The sequence below is a fragment of the Borostomias antarcticus genome (assembly GCF_949987555.1).
Source record: "Borostomias antarcticus genome assembly, chromosome: 24".
Lineage (NCBI taxonomy): Eukaryota > Metazoa > Chordata > Actinopteri > Stomiiformes > Stomiidae > Borostomias > Borostomias antarcticus.
The window spans coordinates 16,030,803-16,044,202 of NC_140257.1; the positions used below are offsets into that span (position 1 = coordinate 16,030,803).

The 13,400-nt window shown below is 49.3% G+C and overlaps 2 protein-coding genes across 2 annotated transcripts in view; one reads left to right on the forward strand and one right to left on the reverse strand.

Moving 5' to 3' along the window:
* Positions 1 to 2,236: 2,236 nt before the first annotated feature.
* On the reverse strand, positions 2,237 to 3,961 carry tmem53 (transmembrane protein 53). The gene is made up of 3 exons (XM_084457970.1): positions 3,843 to 3,961; positions 3,469 to 3,572; positions 2,237 to 3,351 (listed from the first exon to the last, which is right to left on the reverse strand). Exons 1-3 carry the CDS (start codon positions 3,895 to 3,897, stop codon positions 2,635 to 2,637), a joined length of 876 nt encoding a protein of 291 aa, XP_084314096.1. The 5' UTR covers positions 3,898 to 3,961; the 3' UTR covers positions 2,237 to 2,634.
* Positions 3,962 to 5,356: 1,395 nt separating this feature from the next.
* The window catches only part of tesk2 (testis associated actin remodelling kinase 2), a 21,112-nt gene continuing 13,068 nt past the window's right edge, over positions 5,357 to 13,400 (forward strand). The window contains exons 1-2 of the mRNA XM_084458324.1: positions 5,357 to 5,638; positions 8,060 to 8,436. Of these exons, the coding sequence (XP_084314450.1) occupies positions 8,191 to 8,436 (246 nt within the window). The 5' untranslated portion in view covers positions 5,357 to 5,638; positions 8,060 to 8,190. The remainder of the gene's footprint in view (positions 5,639 to 8,059; positions 8,437 to 13,400) is intronic.

Consider the following 13,400-nt stretch of genomic DNA (forward strand, 5'->3'; position numbering starts at 1 on the left):
GGCCTATGCTAGTCCCTACTGAGAATGTACCTCTTCACCGTGTGCTGTGAAAAATCCACCTCATGACAACTACAAGTTGTTTGTTTTTGTTTCTTGGTTTTTGAATCACTTCAGGGATATGTCTATAGAATATAAGCCGTCGGACTATAATAGTCAGACAGTGTGAGATCACCAGCGGCGTTGCGCCCCAAAATGGCCGCCTGCGCCACGAAATGGCTGCCAGCCGCAGGACTGGGTTGTGGCTAGATGAAGTACAGCTACGGCCTGTTTATAAGGCTAGTACCTATAAATACAGATACCAGTGAATCCCTGACCCCAACCCTAACCTCAACTCAACCCTATACCCAAGCCTAAACCTAACCTTAACCCTAACTTTAACCTAACCCTAAATGGCCTCTGCGTTTATGGGTACTAGTCTTTACCATCTTTCTTCACCGGCTGCTGTACCCCTTTTAGCCACAACCTTTTAGCCACTAGCTCCCACAGGCTGTGGGCTGGGGAGTTGATTGACCTGTGACCTGAGCTGACTGCACACACCTGCCCTGGATCAGCAATCAGCCGGGTGTGCTCACCAGAGATAAAACCCTGGCCCAGAGACCTGCAGGGTGGAGGCTGCTACACACCTTCTGGGCCTAATGGTTTCATTTGTGTTTCATAGATCGTTTGACTTGTAAAGTTTCCATTTTAGTTATTAAAAGGCCAATAAAGGCCCAAGTGTACGCTGTCTCCTGATCTGTGGTTGCTGAGCTGAGGTGTCCTAGCCAGAGATGGGCAGAAATATATGAAAACGTATCTTGTTAGAGAATAGCCTGTGGTGTTCCTGGGTGTTGTTGATATATGGCTTTCGCTTTGCATGGTAGTTTTAATTGGCACTTGTAGCTATAGCGACAGACTGTGTTAACCGACACTGGTTTTCTGAAGTGCTCCTGAGCCTGTGTGGTAATATCCTTTACAGAATGATGTCGGCTTTTAATGCAGTGCTGCCCGAGGTCGAAGGTCACGGGCATTTGAGTTGTTTTTTTTGCTGCTTACGTGCAGATTTCTCCAGATTCTCTGAATCTTGTAATATTATGGACTGTAGATGATGAACTCCATAGATTCCCTGCAATTGTACATTGAGAAATGTTCTTAAACTGTTGGACTGTTTGCTCACGCAGTTGTTCACAAAGTGGTAAACTTCACCCCTTCCTTGTGAACAGCTGAGTCTTTCTGGGATGCTCCTTTTATACCCAATCATGAAACTCACCTGTGTCCAATTAACCTGTTCACCTGTGGAATGTTCCTCACAGGTGTTCAGGTGTTCCTCAACAAGCCAGTCTTTTGTTGTCTCTGTCCCAACTGGTTTGAAATGTGTTTTGCCATCAAATTCAGAATAAGCATCTCGTATTTACAAAAATCAATGAAGTTGATACGTTAACATGAAATATATCTAAAGCTTGAGGTACTTCCTTCAGTCGCAGAGATAAATCCATGGCTCTTGGCATTTGTACTTCGGCCTGTAACTGTTTATTATTATTGTATATTGTATTTGTTCTGTTGTTATTTGTGTATCTGTGTGATCCCTGGTCCTTGGTCAAAAACACTCGAGCTACAGAGCTGCTAGTCTCAGCTAGAAATCACAGAGTATGTTTAAGTTTGTTCTTCTTTTTCGTGTTTTATTAATTGTGGATTTGAAGTATTTTGAAAATATAAAATTACTCCACTCCAAAGAATCTTGTTACACATTACATTCAATTTATTTTCCGCCATGTCAAATACAAATTACAAAATACTCCAAAGTAATTGAAATACGTATTTCAAATACAAGTAATAGAAATACTGCCCATGTCGGGCCCTAGCTGGACTCCCCCTCCTCCAGGATGTCATTACAGGCAGGGGCGGGGCCCTGGGGGGGTCAGCGGGGGACATGTCCCCCCCAATATTTGAGATCATTAAAATTGGCCCCCCTAATATTTAGATTGGGGTAGTGGCATTCAAATGACCATACAGCCACGTAGGAAGAGTTCCCCCAAAAAAATACTCAATGTAAAATTTCAATGTAAATGTCCCCCCCAAAGTTGGATACAGATCCCCGCCACCGATTACAGTATAGTGATATTACTACAGTATGTTATCTATTTCTACAAACTTCACATATGCACAACCATCTTATTCTGAAAACTGTAGGAATGTTTGTCAAGTGAAAAAGGCAACACAAGCCGAAATGAAGAGTTTCAGGACAAAGCCGACACAGCCAAAGGTTATTGTCATTTATTGAAGGCACATTAGTAAAACACACGTTAAGTAGTCTAAGTGCTGAACACACATTCTTCATCAACGTCTCACATTGAAAGGAAAATCACATTTCCCATAGATGACATTCCCTTGAAGAAAAAAAAATCACTCAGTGTCTCACTATCAAGGAGGTTTTGATTCACAACACCTAGAGGGAGAATCGGTCATATTTTCACAGGGGTCAAACGTGCTGCTGGCTTCTCTGTCTCACACCGAAATGTGTCTGATTCCAGGTTTTCCACTAATACTGCAGTTCTACACTTTCAGCAACACACACCTCACTTTACAGCATCCGTACAGTATGTGCCATCAAACTTCTTCTTTTTTGAGCAAAGTTACAGCGAACGCAAGACAATGTAGTTAGTCGCTGTGCGGGATGAGGTGGCGCTGCTTCCTGGCGTCGGCCCCGCCCTCCCGGTGCGTCCTCATGCAGTCGGCTAGGAGAGCCAGGCAGCGGCGTGCGTACTCCTCCGGGAAGTCTCGGTAGTGGCTGACGTGAGCGGTGGTCTTAAAGTCATGGCTGTCCACCGGCACGCCCTTCTCCTCCAGGGCCCTCACCATGAGCTCCACGTCCCGCTGCCGGATGACGCGGTCGGCCCAGGAGTAGAGGTACAGCTGGGGCCAGGGGGCGGGCCGCTCCCGCATGGCGTCATAGTGGTTCCTGTGGATGTACTTGGTCACGGGGTACAGCACCACGCGGAGCAGGAAGACGGTGACGGCGAACAGCGCCACCAGGGCGAGCCGCAGCGCCGCGTTGCCCACCCGGGGCTCCAGGGTGGCGCCGAGAGCGCGCACGGCCCCGCGCACGTTACCGCTGCCGGGGGCGCTGTCCACCACCGCGCCCAGGACGCGCAGGGAGCCGAAGTGCCGGTCGCTGTGCAGCAGCTCCACCACGTAGCGGTAGAGCATGAAGCCGCCGTTGCTGAACACGTGGAAGAAGATGGGGCTGTTCTCCACCTCGTAGTCGTACAGGACCTCCAGGAGCTTGCGGGCCGTGCCGCTCAGCTCCTTGAAGCCGAACGACTCGGAGATGAAGACCGCCTTCAGGGGCGCCGTGTATCGGATGGTCACACACCCCTGGGAGAGGGGCATTAAAGGGGTTAACGATGGGTGACTCTGCAACGAAGCAGGTGGAATGAATATGCAGGGACCAGAACAGCACCCAGGATGAAGGATTTGGTTTGCTCCACCGACCTGTTCGTTATAGATGGAGCTGTACTTGGTGAGGTGCTTGTCCTTGCATCCAGCCCACCCAAGGAGGATGACCACCGGCTCCTTGGTCCCACGCCAATGTCTCTCTGAAAGGATCAAGTATTTTAACCAGATAGCTTTCAGTTTATCGCATAATAGCAGCATCCAAATGACACATATAGAATATAGGTTTAGATAGCTCTGACAATACTGTCATTATTAACTACCTAGCTACCATGTGACTATATATTACTTAACGCAACAGTGCTGGTAACGTTAGGTAATGGTTAGTGTGCTAGCTAGCTCGGTTCATTGTTGCTAGCTGATTAGCTAACTAATGTTGTACAGTGCAACAACACGATGCTGTTTATGCTCACCCGAGATGAGCACATCTGGAAACACAATGTTGTAGTCTATGCCATCATCTGCCATGTTGTTGTGTGCGGTTGTATCTAATGGTGTCCTATTCGTGTGTGGTTCATTTGCCTTTTGTGAACTGAACTGCGTCCTCCGTTGTCTTGCCGTTGAGGACGCCTGTTATATATTACAGGGTCTGCCTCTAGTTTGGCGGAAGGGCGGAGTTAGCACTCGATTCATTTTTGATAAAGAAGTAACATAATATTCCTATAGACACGGTTCTCATACCTTTTTATAAGGTAGTAAGAGCTCAATACACAAAGTCTACTGCAACGTGATCGCAGAATCGTATATTAATTCATCAGCATGATAATGTAAACTGTGGCGATGAGGCAGAAATGCCACACGGGGGCGCTAGAGTCAAGTAAATGGCAAAGCAAGATTTCAAAGAGCTTGTTCTTGTCTCTGAATAATTATGGTAATAATAATAATAATAAATAATAATAATAATAATAATAATACAACAACAACAATTGCAATAATAGTAGTAGTAGTAGTAATAATAATAATAATAATAATAATAATAATAATAATAAAAGTAGTAGTAATCTGGCCCTAGACCATGTATTGCCTTATAAGTAATACAAATAATCTTAAATTTGATTTTAAAAATTAATTGGCAGCAAATGAAGAGAAGGGTAATAAGACTTATCAGTTCTTGTGAGGGGGGTCTAGCTGCTGGATTGTGAGTGGTGGTTTCAGCTGTCAGTCTCCTGAGGGAGGCAGAGAGGGCGGGTCAGGGGGAGTGTTGAGTTGTGAGTGGTGGTTTCAGCTGTCAGTCTCCTGGGGGAGGTAGGGAGGGCGGGTCAGGGGGAGTGTTGAGTTGTGAGTGGTGGTTTCAGCTGTCAGTCTCCTGAGGGAGGCAGAGAGGGCGGGTCAGGGGGAGTGGTGTTGAGTTGTGAGTGGTGGTTTCAGCTGTCAGTCTCCTGGGGGAGGCAGGGAGGGCGGGTCAGGGGGAGTGTTGTTGGGTTGTGAGTGGTGGTTTCAGCTGTCAGTCTCCGGGGAGGGCGGGTCAGGGGGAGTGTTGAGTTGTGAGTGGTGGTTTGAGCTGTCAGTCTCCTGGGGGGGCGGGTCAGGGGGAGTGTTGTTGAGTTGTGAGTGGTGGTTTCAGCTGTCAGTCTCCTGGGAGGGCGGGTCAGGGGGAGTGTTGAGTTGTGAGTGGTGGTTTCAGCTGTCAGTCTCCAGGGACGAGGCAGAGAGGGCGGGTCAGGGGGAGTGTTGTTGAGTTGTGAGTGGTGGTTTCAGCTGTCAGTCTCCTGGGAGGGCGGGTCAGGGGGAGTGTTGAGTTGTGAGTGGTGGTTTCAGCTGTCAGTCTCCAGGGACGAGGCAGAGAGGGCGGGTCAGGGGGAGTGTTGTTGAGTTGTGAGTGGTGGTTTCAGCTGTCAGTCTCCTGGGAGGGCGGGTCGTGTTGACTGGCTGTTGATTTGTTGTAAGAGGACGAGAGAGCAGACCAGCTAGCCTGAACTGTCAAACACTTGAAATATTATCAGTAGCGGACATGTAGCTAACTAACTACCACTAATAACACATCCTGCTCGGAGGAAGACAAACCTCACACCCACACGAAGGAGGAGGAGAGAGTTTCCTCCTTCAACGGAGGCTAACTTAGCTATCTTAGCTTAGCTAGCTTAGCTTTGTTGACAAACTAGCCAGCAAACGTCATGTATTGTGATACTAATATAGCTTGGGACTGAGTTTAAACTGGTGTTGTTGATGAACGAACCACCGTTAAACCATCTTCATGACAAACGAGCAGGTAAGAAACCAGCTAAGCTAAGCTAAGATAGCATTTTAGCTAACTAGCCAAGTCACTGCTGTTGTGGGTTGGGTTTTACAATCATTACATTTCTGCTTACAACTATCCACATGGGACTCCTATTAGTACTATAGTTTGTTTATGTTATGTTAACTTTAGATATTCATCCAATGTAAAGCATGAGTAGATGTTGATAAAGGTTATATACTTTCTGAGCCTAATTTCAAATACCTGGGATATCAGCTCAGATACACACCCTGTAATGTGGATAGGCATGGTAATGGTGACTACAGGTTGTATAGGACTTTTAACTATCTACTTCCTTCTCTCTCTCCTTCCCCCTATATATATATATATATACCTGTCTACAGATACAGGTGTGTATCTCTCTCACACTCACTCACTCACTCACTCACTCACTCACTCACTCACTCACACACGCACACACACACACACACACACACACACACACAAAAGTTGACAAAGCCATCTTTTGGAGACTTTTCACATTGACTTGATTCATTCCATATCCCCTTAACTTTGCCCCGACCCCAAACCTAATTGGGGACACCAATTTTGTCCCCAATTTGACATGTCCAACATTTGTCCCCAGATGTAGCCTAACACACAGAGGGCACACACACACACACACACACACACACAGACTAGAGCTAGAGCCTGCCTCTCTTTGTCCTTGCCCTCAGGGTCCCATAGGGATGCCCCAGCTGTTTGCTCGAGCTGTTGGCTGCACCTAGCAAACATGTCCTCCCTCCTCCTCTCCTCCGCGCAGGCTAGACTAGCATCCCTGGGGTGGAGCAGATTTATGGCCGTCCTGCGAAGGGAAGTGTGCATACTAAGGTCCTAGTAAATTCTCTGTTACTCCAGCTCAGACTTGCTGCTACCGCCGACTGTAGGAAGCCAGGAAGAGTATTCTGTGTCTGCTGCACACAGTGTTAATGAATGTAAGTGGCTGGGAGGGTCGGCATCCGTGGCCCACACCCTCTGTGGTCTCTTTATGATGTGAATACAGGGGAAATTAAACATTTTCTGATGTGAATTGAGGGAAATTCATCCTTTTTCTGATGTGAATTGAGGGAAATAATTTTTTCTGATGTGAATTGAGGGAAACGAGTCTTTTTTTCTGATATGAATCGAGGGAAATGAATCATGTTCAGCTCAGTTGGTTTTCCAGCGCCCCCGTGGAGCGGGAGAGAGGATGATGAAAGCTACCTGGCTCACTGTGGAGGCGGGGCTTGCATGTGGTCTGCCTTCATGAGCCGGACAATAACACGACTTTGGGAAATTGCTTTGCCCGTTTTTGAACATTCTTGGCAGAGCCTCGGAAGGGAGTTTCATCTGTAATAAATACAAAATGGCGAAGATGTGAGGGAGAGGAGGATAAGCATACATCCTTTTAAGGACGCTGCTGGAGCACAAGGAAGACTCGCTCGTATCATTTGATGTCGGAGTTGTTTTGAATTCAGTTCAAAAGCTAGAGATTAGGCCTTAGTCCTAGTTTAGGCCTAAATGTTATTAATCGGAAAAAAAAGAAGGGGAAAAAAACAGTGTTTCTAAATCATTCTTCTCCCATAGATCCACCTGTATCCAGGTAAAAGATAAGATGACAACAGACACAAGAAGCCTTCTTTAGGCAACATTCCTCTTACAGCCCCTTAAGCACAGGCTTAGGTCTCGGCTTCAAAGAACTAGAGGCCAATGTCAAAGGTCACCACAGGACCCCTCATCCAATCAGATGGCTGCTCTCTGATGCTTGTGAGGCCAGCTGGGTTCTTCGCCTGTCGCCTTTTGTTCGTGCCGTGTTTTGGATGCTGGGCTTGGACTCTATATCTCAGACGGTTAATCTCATATAATTGGACAATCAATCCTCATTAGTGTCGTTATAGCTGCGCCACTGAGCTTGTCTGCTTACCACCGGACCCCTAGTGTGTGTGTGTGTGTGTGTGTGTGTGTGTGTGCGCGTATGCATGTGTGTGAGTGAAAAAATCACACCCAGGTTGTGAAGTAAGCGGTGCATGTTTATGAGCAATCTCTACTGCCCCCTAGTGCTGGTCTGCAACAGTGTTAGGGAAGGGAATCTCATGGTACGGACAGACGGACGTGCGCGTCACGGATAAACGCGCTTGCGCCACTTAAATCCGTATGGGGATTCTGGGGGATAGACTGAAGGTTACAGGCCTGCTAGTCCGTCACAGGAATGCGATAAATAGATTAGACTTGTTACCCTTCCCAGGACAACACAGCTGCACTCTGTTTTAATGGCATGTTCCTAAGAGCATACTAACATACTTACACACACACACACACACACACGCGCGCAACTGACCTGCGTTATTCCCCACACTCTTCGGGCTGTTCTCCAACGTCCATTTTCAAACGGCCGTCTCTCTTCGCCCCATGCAGGACAGCAACGAGTCGACGAGCGCCCGCCGGTCATGTGACCTCCCCGCCGCCGCCGAGTCCGCCGCCGCTGCCGCCCAGTTCCCCTTCATCGCCGCCGTCCCGAGGAAGACGAGGGCCTCGCCGCCGCCGCCATGGAAAGGAAGCGCAACTCCATCTCCGGTTTTCCCATAAGGCCAGAGCGGTCGCTGGGGGAGGAGCGCGACGGAGGATGGGGAGGAGGAGGGGGCGGGTCCGACACGGCGCCGCTCTGCGCGCAGACGGGCCGGGCGTGCCCGTCCTCCTACCTCGCCCTCATCAGCGCCTTCTCCTGCCTGACGCGCCTCGACGACTTCAGCCGCGAGTGGATCGGCTCCGGGTTCTTCTCCGACGTCTACAAGGTGAGCTTCCGCCCGGGGGGGGCCCACCTCGCCCCGATGGATGGGATAACAGCTCTTGTAGGTGGCCCAATACTTGTCTATATAGTGTATGAGCTCTTAGCAGTTCAGAGAGATCAGGGACTCCCAACCTTTCTTCCCCCCCCTCCCATGTCCTACCGAGACCCACACACACTTGACATTCACAACGCATGTGTGTGTCATTAATTTATTGGTATCGTAGTGCCCTTCATCAGACATAATCATGTATTTCGTTACAACTGCCGTGCGACGCGTGGGTGACGATATTTGTCTGGTTAAATGTGATATTGAGGCCTTAAATTGTCTGCGGCCTGGCGCACCCCCCTGCGATCGTTGGTGCCCCCCCCCCCCCCTAAGGGGCATCCAGACCCCAAGTTGGGAAAACCCTGAGATGGAGTGAGAGAGAGTTGCATCTTGGGATGGATGGTTGATTTTTTCCTCTCCTCGCTGTGGACCGAGCGCTGCCCTCTGCTTCCCTGGCCTCAGAGCAGCTGTCATCGAGGCTTAATAACAAGATGACCTCCAGTAGCCAGGTCTGGTGAGATTCCCTTCCCTAATACCGTTACACCATAACCTCAGCTGGGCGATGGTGTGTGAGGAGTCCCCTCTCTCCATCAGCCGCCATGCAGCTGGAAGTCACACGCGAGCCATGTGACCTCGCGTCGACCGACTCCGCTCCTCTCAATAGAGCGATTCAGGCGGTGACGCGCGGAAAAGCCCTTCTGTGTTTTGATTCGCGCACCGGCCAAGTCTGCAGCTGACGACGGATCGTTTGAAGTTGGGAGTTTTAACGATGTCTTCCGCGTAGAGTGGCCGTCTAACTCGTCAGTTACTCTGACTCAAGATGACATGTTTGGTGCTTAGACGTTGAGGCGAGGACATAACTCACATTCAAGTCTCTCCTTGAATGAAGTATGTCTGGGGTAGGGTGACATCGTTCACTGCTCACAGGATTTGAAGCATTTGAACACACACACACACACACACACACACACACACGCACACACACACTACTGTTGTGGGGGAAGGGTAGGTCCGTGACTGAAAGGAAGGAATTGCCCTCTGTAGGATGGAATCACCCTGTAGGACCTACAGGTCACCCAGTTCTCTCACCGTGACACAAGTCCACCGCATCGTCTCCAACCCGCTTCCGCCTCAACATCCCGGCGTGCGCTCGTACGACGGTCACGGCACGCCGGACGCACCGTGTCCAGTAAGGCGAATGAACTCAAACCCGTCACGCCACAATCTCTTCTCGCTGCTTGATACGAAAGGACAACTCGCCGAGTTCTCATTTTCCATGACTAATCGGCAAGAGGATTCTGTCCGATAGAGCGATTTGTTCCGATCTAAGTGTTCTTGGATGCACAGTCTGCTGCTAGTGAGGGACATGCAGCGTCAGCATGCACAGAAGACCAGCAGTCACAATCACTCTTCATTATTCAGTCATCTGGGGAGAATTCTTGTGTTTTTTATGTAGTATGTAGGGCCTGAGGGGGGGTACATGGACCCAGAGGCCTTCTGGGTTTTAGCTGTTCCATATTCAAACAAAACATCTTTATTTATCATGCAGTGAAGACACACATCACATGGTGGTAGGCAGCGACGCCGAAGCACGGTCACACAATGTGATGACGTAAGCGTCCACTGAGGAAACCTCTCTCCTGCTCTTAACCCTTCCGTCGTGCTTCCCCCCCGAGGGCAGCCGGGAGCAGACGGAAGGCGGCGTGCATGCTGGGACACGCCCGCGGAACCAATCGAGCGCTCCTGTCCGTCTTCGTCAGCGACGGACAGCGTTAGCGATCTGTTCTGCATGTTTTTCGTATATGGGGTTCCTTTGGGAGGGAACCCGTGTCGCTCGTGAGAGATTTTGGGGTTCGCTGTCTCGCTCAAGGACGCTTCGGCACACTCCGTAAGCCGGTATTGACCCGGGGACCTTGCGACCCCCAGCCGGCCGCTCTACTCGGGAAGAGGGAACGTCGGCAGGGGGATCGCGGCTCAGCGCGTACCAGGATGAGGCTTTACGGCTTAGCCAGCCGGGAGCCGAGCGGCGTGGCAGATTGAGCTCGCGGCGTCCGGCTGGGACCTGTTCCCTCTCCTGGTGGGGCAGGGGGGGTGGGGGTGGGGGATGTAGGGGGGGGGGGGGGTGGAAGCCGGGCCAGGGGAGAGACCATCTGGCGCCTCTCCTCTCCTGCGGGGGAAGACCATCTCCTTTCTCCTAGTCCCTCGTCAAGTGAGCCACCCCATCTCCTATCTCCTTGTTCCTTTTTCCTAGCCCCTTGCTCCCTCGTCCCTAGCTCTACCAGAGGGGACCCGTCATAGACAGCGTCTCGCTACATCTCCGTACTTGATAATCTCATATTATCTCAATGGGAGGGATGACTGTAGCAGTCAACAACAACAAGCTGTGCTTGTTCTGCTACATCCTAATGTTTCCTCTGCTGCTCGCACACAGACTGGTCCAGAGTGTTCAGAGCCATTCTTAGTGCCTGCGGTGCTTGTTTACTGCATCGGCTAGCGGGAGGAAGTGAGATCATTACATCCTCTCCCCGGCACATTGACTTCCTGTATCTCTGCTTCCCTTCTGAGAAAGCACATCTTTTGGTTTTGGCGCCCGCCGTAGCGGCGCAGGACGCCGTGTTCTCTTCAGCGGCGAGCAGACGCTCTACGGGTCGCTCTGTCGGTCGCTCGGCCCACAAGAATGTCAGCGAACATTTGGTGTGGCCTCACGTGCGTGTGCAGTACGTTTACGGGGTTTTCCTGGCTCAGAATGGGTCTTTGGAGGGTGACGCACACACAATTTTTGGGGGGAAACCTCAGTTTTATAGCCTACCAGAATATATAGGCCTATATTCTCTTTCTGACACTTTTCACAATCGTGGGAAATCCCCCGACATGACACAAAATGGGTATGAAGACAAAATGTTCAAGATGCTGATAACCTGTCTATTAATGATCTTGATTACTAGTGGTCCAAACCATGGACAACGCCAGAAAGAGGGATGGGCTGCACTTGAAACAAGCCATCAAACACATTTGGAGAGGATTTGAATTGCTATTTTTATTCTCAATTTTTAGCGTTTTGGTGCTGGGGATTTTCCTTTGGCTCTGGATAAAATCTCTTTGGGGGAGGGGGGGGGGGCGGCAAAAAATCCTCTATGCAGGAAAAGCCCTGTGTTCCGGCCTCACCGACATGCCGTACGCGGTCACAAGAGATGCGTCAACCCACAAGCGATGGGCAAGAAGACGGGGAAGAGATAATATATATATGGGAAGAGATAATATATATGGGGAGAGATAATATATATGCTTAGTAGAGATAACGGTATGGAAATGACACGCTGTGATTAAAGTGATTAAATGATCACAGCTATCATCATGTGTTATCGTGGCATTGTTAAAATGGGCTGAACATGTTCAAAAACCACTGATACACTGAAATCATTTCACCAAGTTTTATATTGAAAGCCACAAACAAAAGTAGCAGCACTATGAACATCATTTCACCATACAGGGAGTTTTTCAAAAGTGCAGAAATCAACCACGCTTTTAGTGATCATTTTATTGTGATAAATTGAATTGGATATTATCATGGTTTATCATTCCGGTTATTATTACATCCATGCTTGGATTTAGTGCCAGTAGGTTGGCCTGTGGTGAGAGTATCTGACTATCAAACTAAAGACGTGGTTCTAGACTGGGCCATACCCGTTCATATTGCATTGGATAAAAGCATCTGTTAAATGCCAACAAATTATTTTCCTTACTGCAGCAAAATGAAATTACAAATGTACATTTAACGATTTAGCAATGTACAATCCTTGTATTTTGTTCAACCTTGTATTTTGTATTGCTGCTTATTTGCACTCGTCAAAGAACCTTATTATCTTGGTGGCCTAGATTAGCTCCTTGCGACATCAGGGTTTTACTGCTGTACAGTACGTTCAAACTGACTAGGAGACAGAACGTGCACTAAACTCTTTGTTCTCTGATTTGAAACATTAGAGCACTTCTTGTGCGTCAAGAGCGCTGAACTCAAGTAATCTAAAACCCCGTACCAAAACGTCCGAGAACAAAGGTGGATTATTAGGCTACAAAACATATCAACTGCAGCGTTATCACCGTTCACTGCGGTGTTATCCCCTTGTGAGTGGTGGCGCAGCCCACGGACCGCCAAGCTGCGGAAACCAGAAGGATGAAGCGAGATGTGTAGCTGGGTTCGAGGGTAACGGAGCTGCTCTTTGACACCCATCGTTGGCGTGCAGGTCGTGTTTCTGCTGTGGCTTCTAGCCAAGAGGATATGGGTTTGGGGTTGTGGCCCAATCGTACCTTTCACCTCGATCCGATGTGTGCCACTAGAATTCGGGACCTATATTTCAGCCAGTAACGCTCAGAATGCTGCTGGTTCATTTGAACCATTGGTTCAGCCCTGCTCACGTGGATGACCTGGCCTCTCGGCCTAGGGGGAGCATCGTTTACACAACAGCAAAAGACAGGAAACCTATGACAAGTCAGACAAGCAACACGGCAGTACACATGTCGACTGTCCACATGTGGAAGTGTCCTTGAGCAAGACACCTAACCCCAAATTGCTCCCAATGAGCAGGTTAGCACCTTGAATGGCAGCTACCGCCATTGGTGTGTGAATGTGTGTGTGAATGGGTGAATGAGAGGCCATTGTAAAGCGCTTTGAGTGCCGCTAAGGTGGAAAAGCGCTCTATAAGTGCAGTCCATTTACCATTTACAGACCAGCCAATAGGAGGAGGCCGGGGTGGCCGTCAGCGGGCGGGAGAACAGACAGGAAGGAAAATGGCCGCCATAGTAGGTAGCAGCCTGTGAGAGGGGAGTAACGCACCTGAGGTTAAGGGGTTCGTCGCACGGCTACCAGCCCGCCGCTGCGTTGACCTCTGAACCTGCCAACGCTCGCGCCATATCTGAACCTGTTC

Bases quoted from the DNA above. Each gene is read 5' to 3' on its own strand.
- tmem53 (XM_084457970.1), bottom strand. From the start codon at position 3,897: ATGGCAGATGATGGCATAGACTACAACATTGTGTTTCCAGATGTGCTC. The intron at 3,573-3,842 runs GTGAGCATAAAC...TGATCCTTTCAG, and splicing joins TCCAGATGTGCTCATCTCGG to AGAGACATTGGCGTGGGACC. The intron at 3,352-3,468 runs GTCGGTGGAGCA...CCCCTCTCCCAG, and splicing joins GCTCCATCTATAACGAACAG to GGGTGTGTGACCATCCGATA.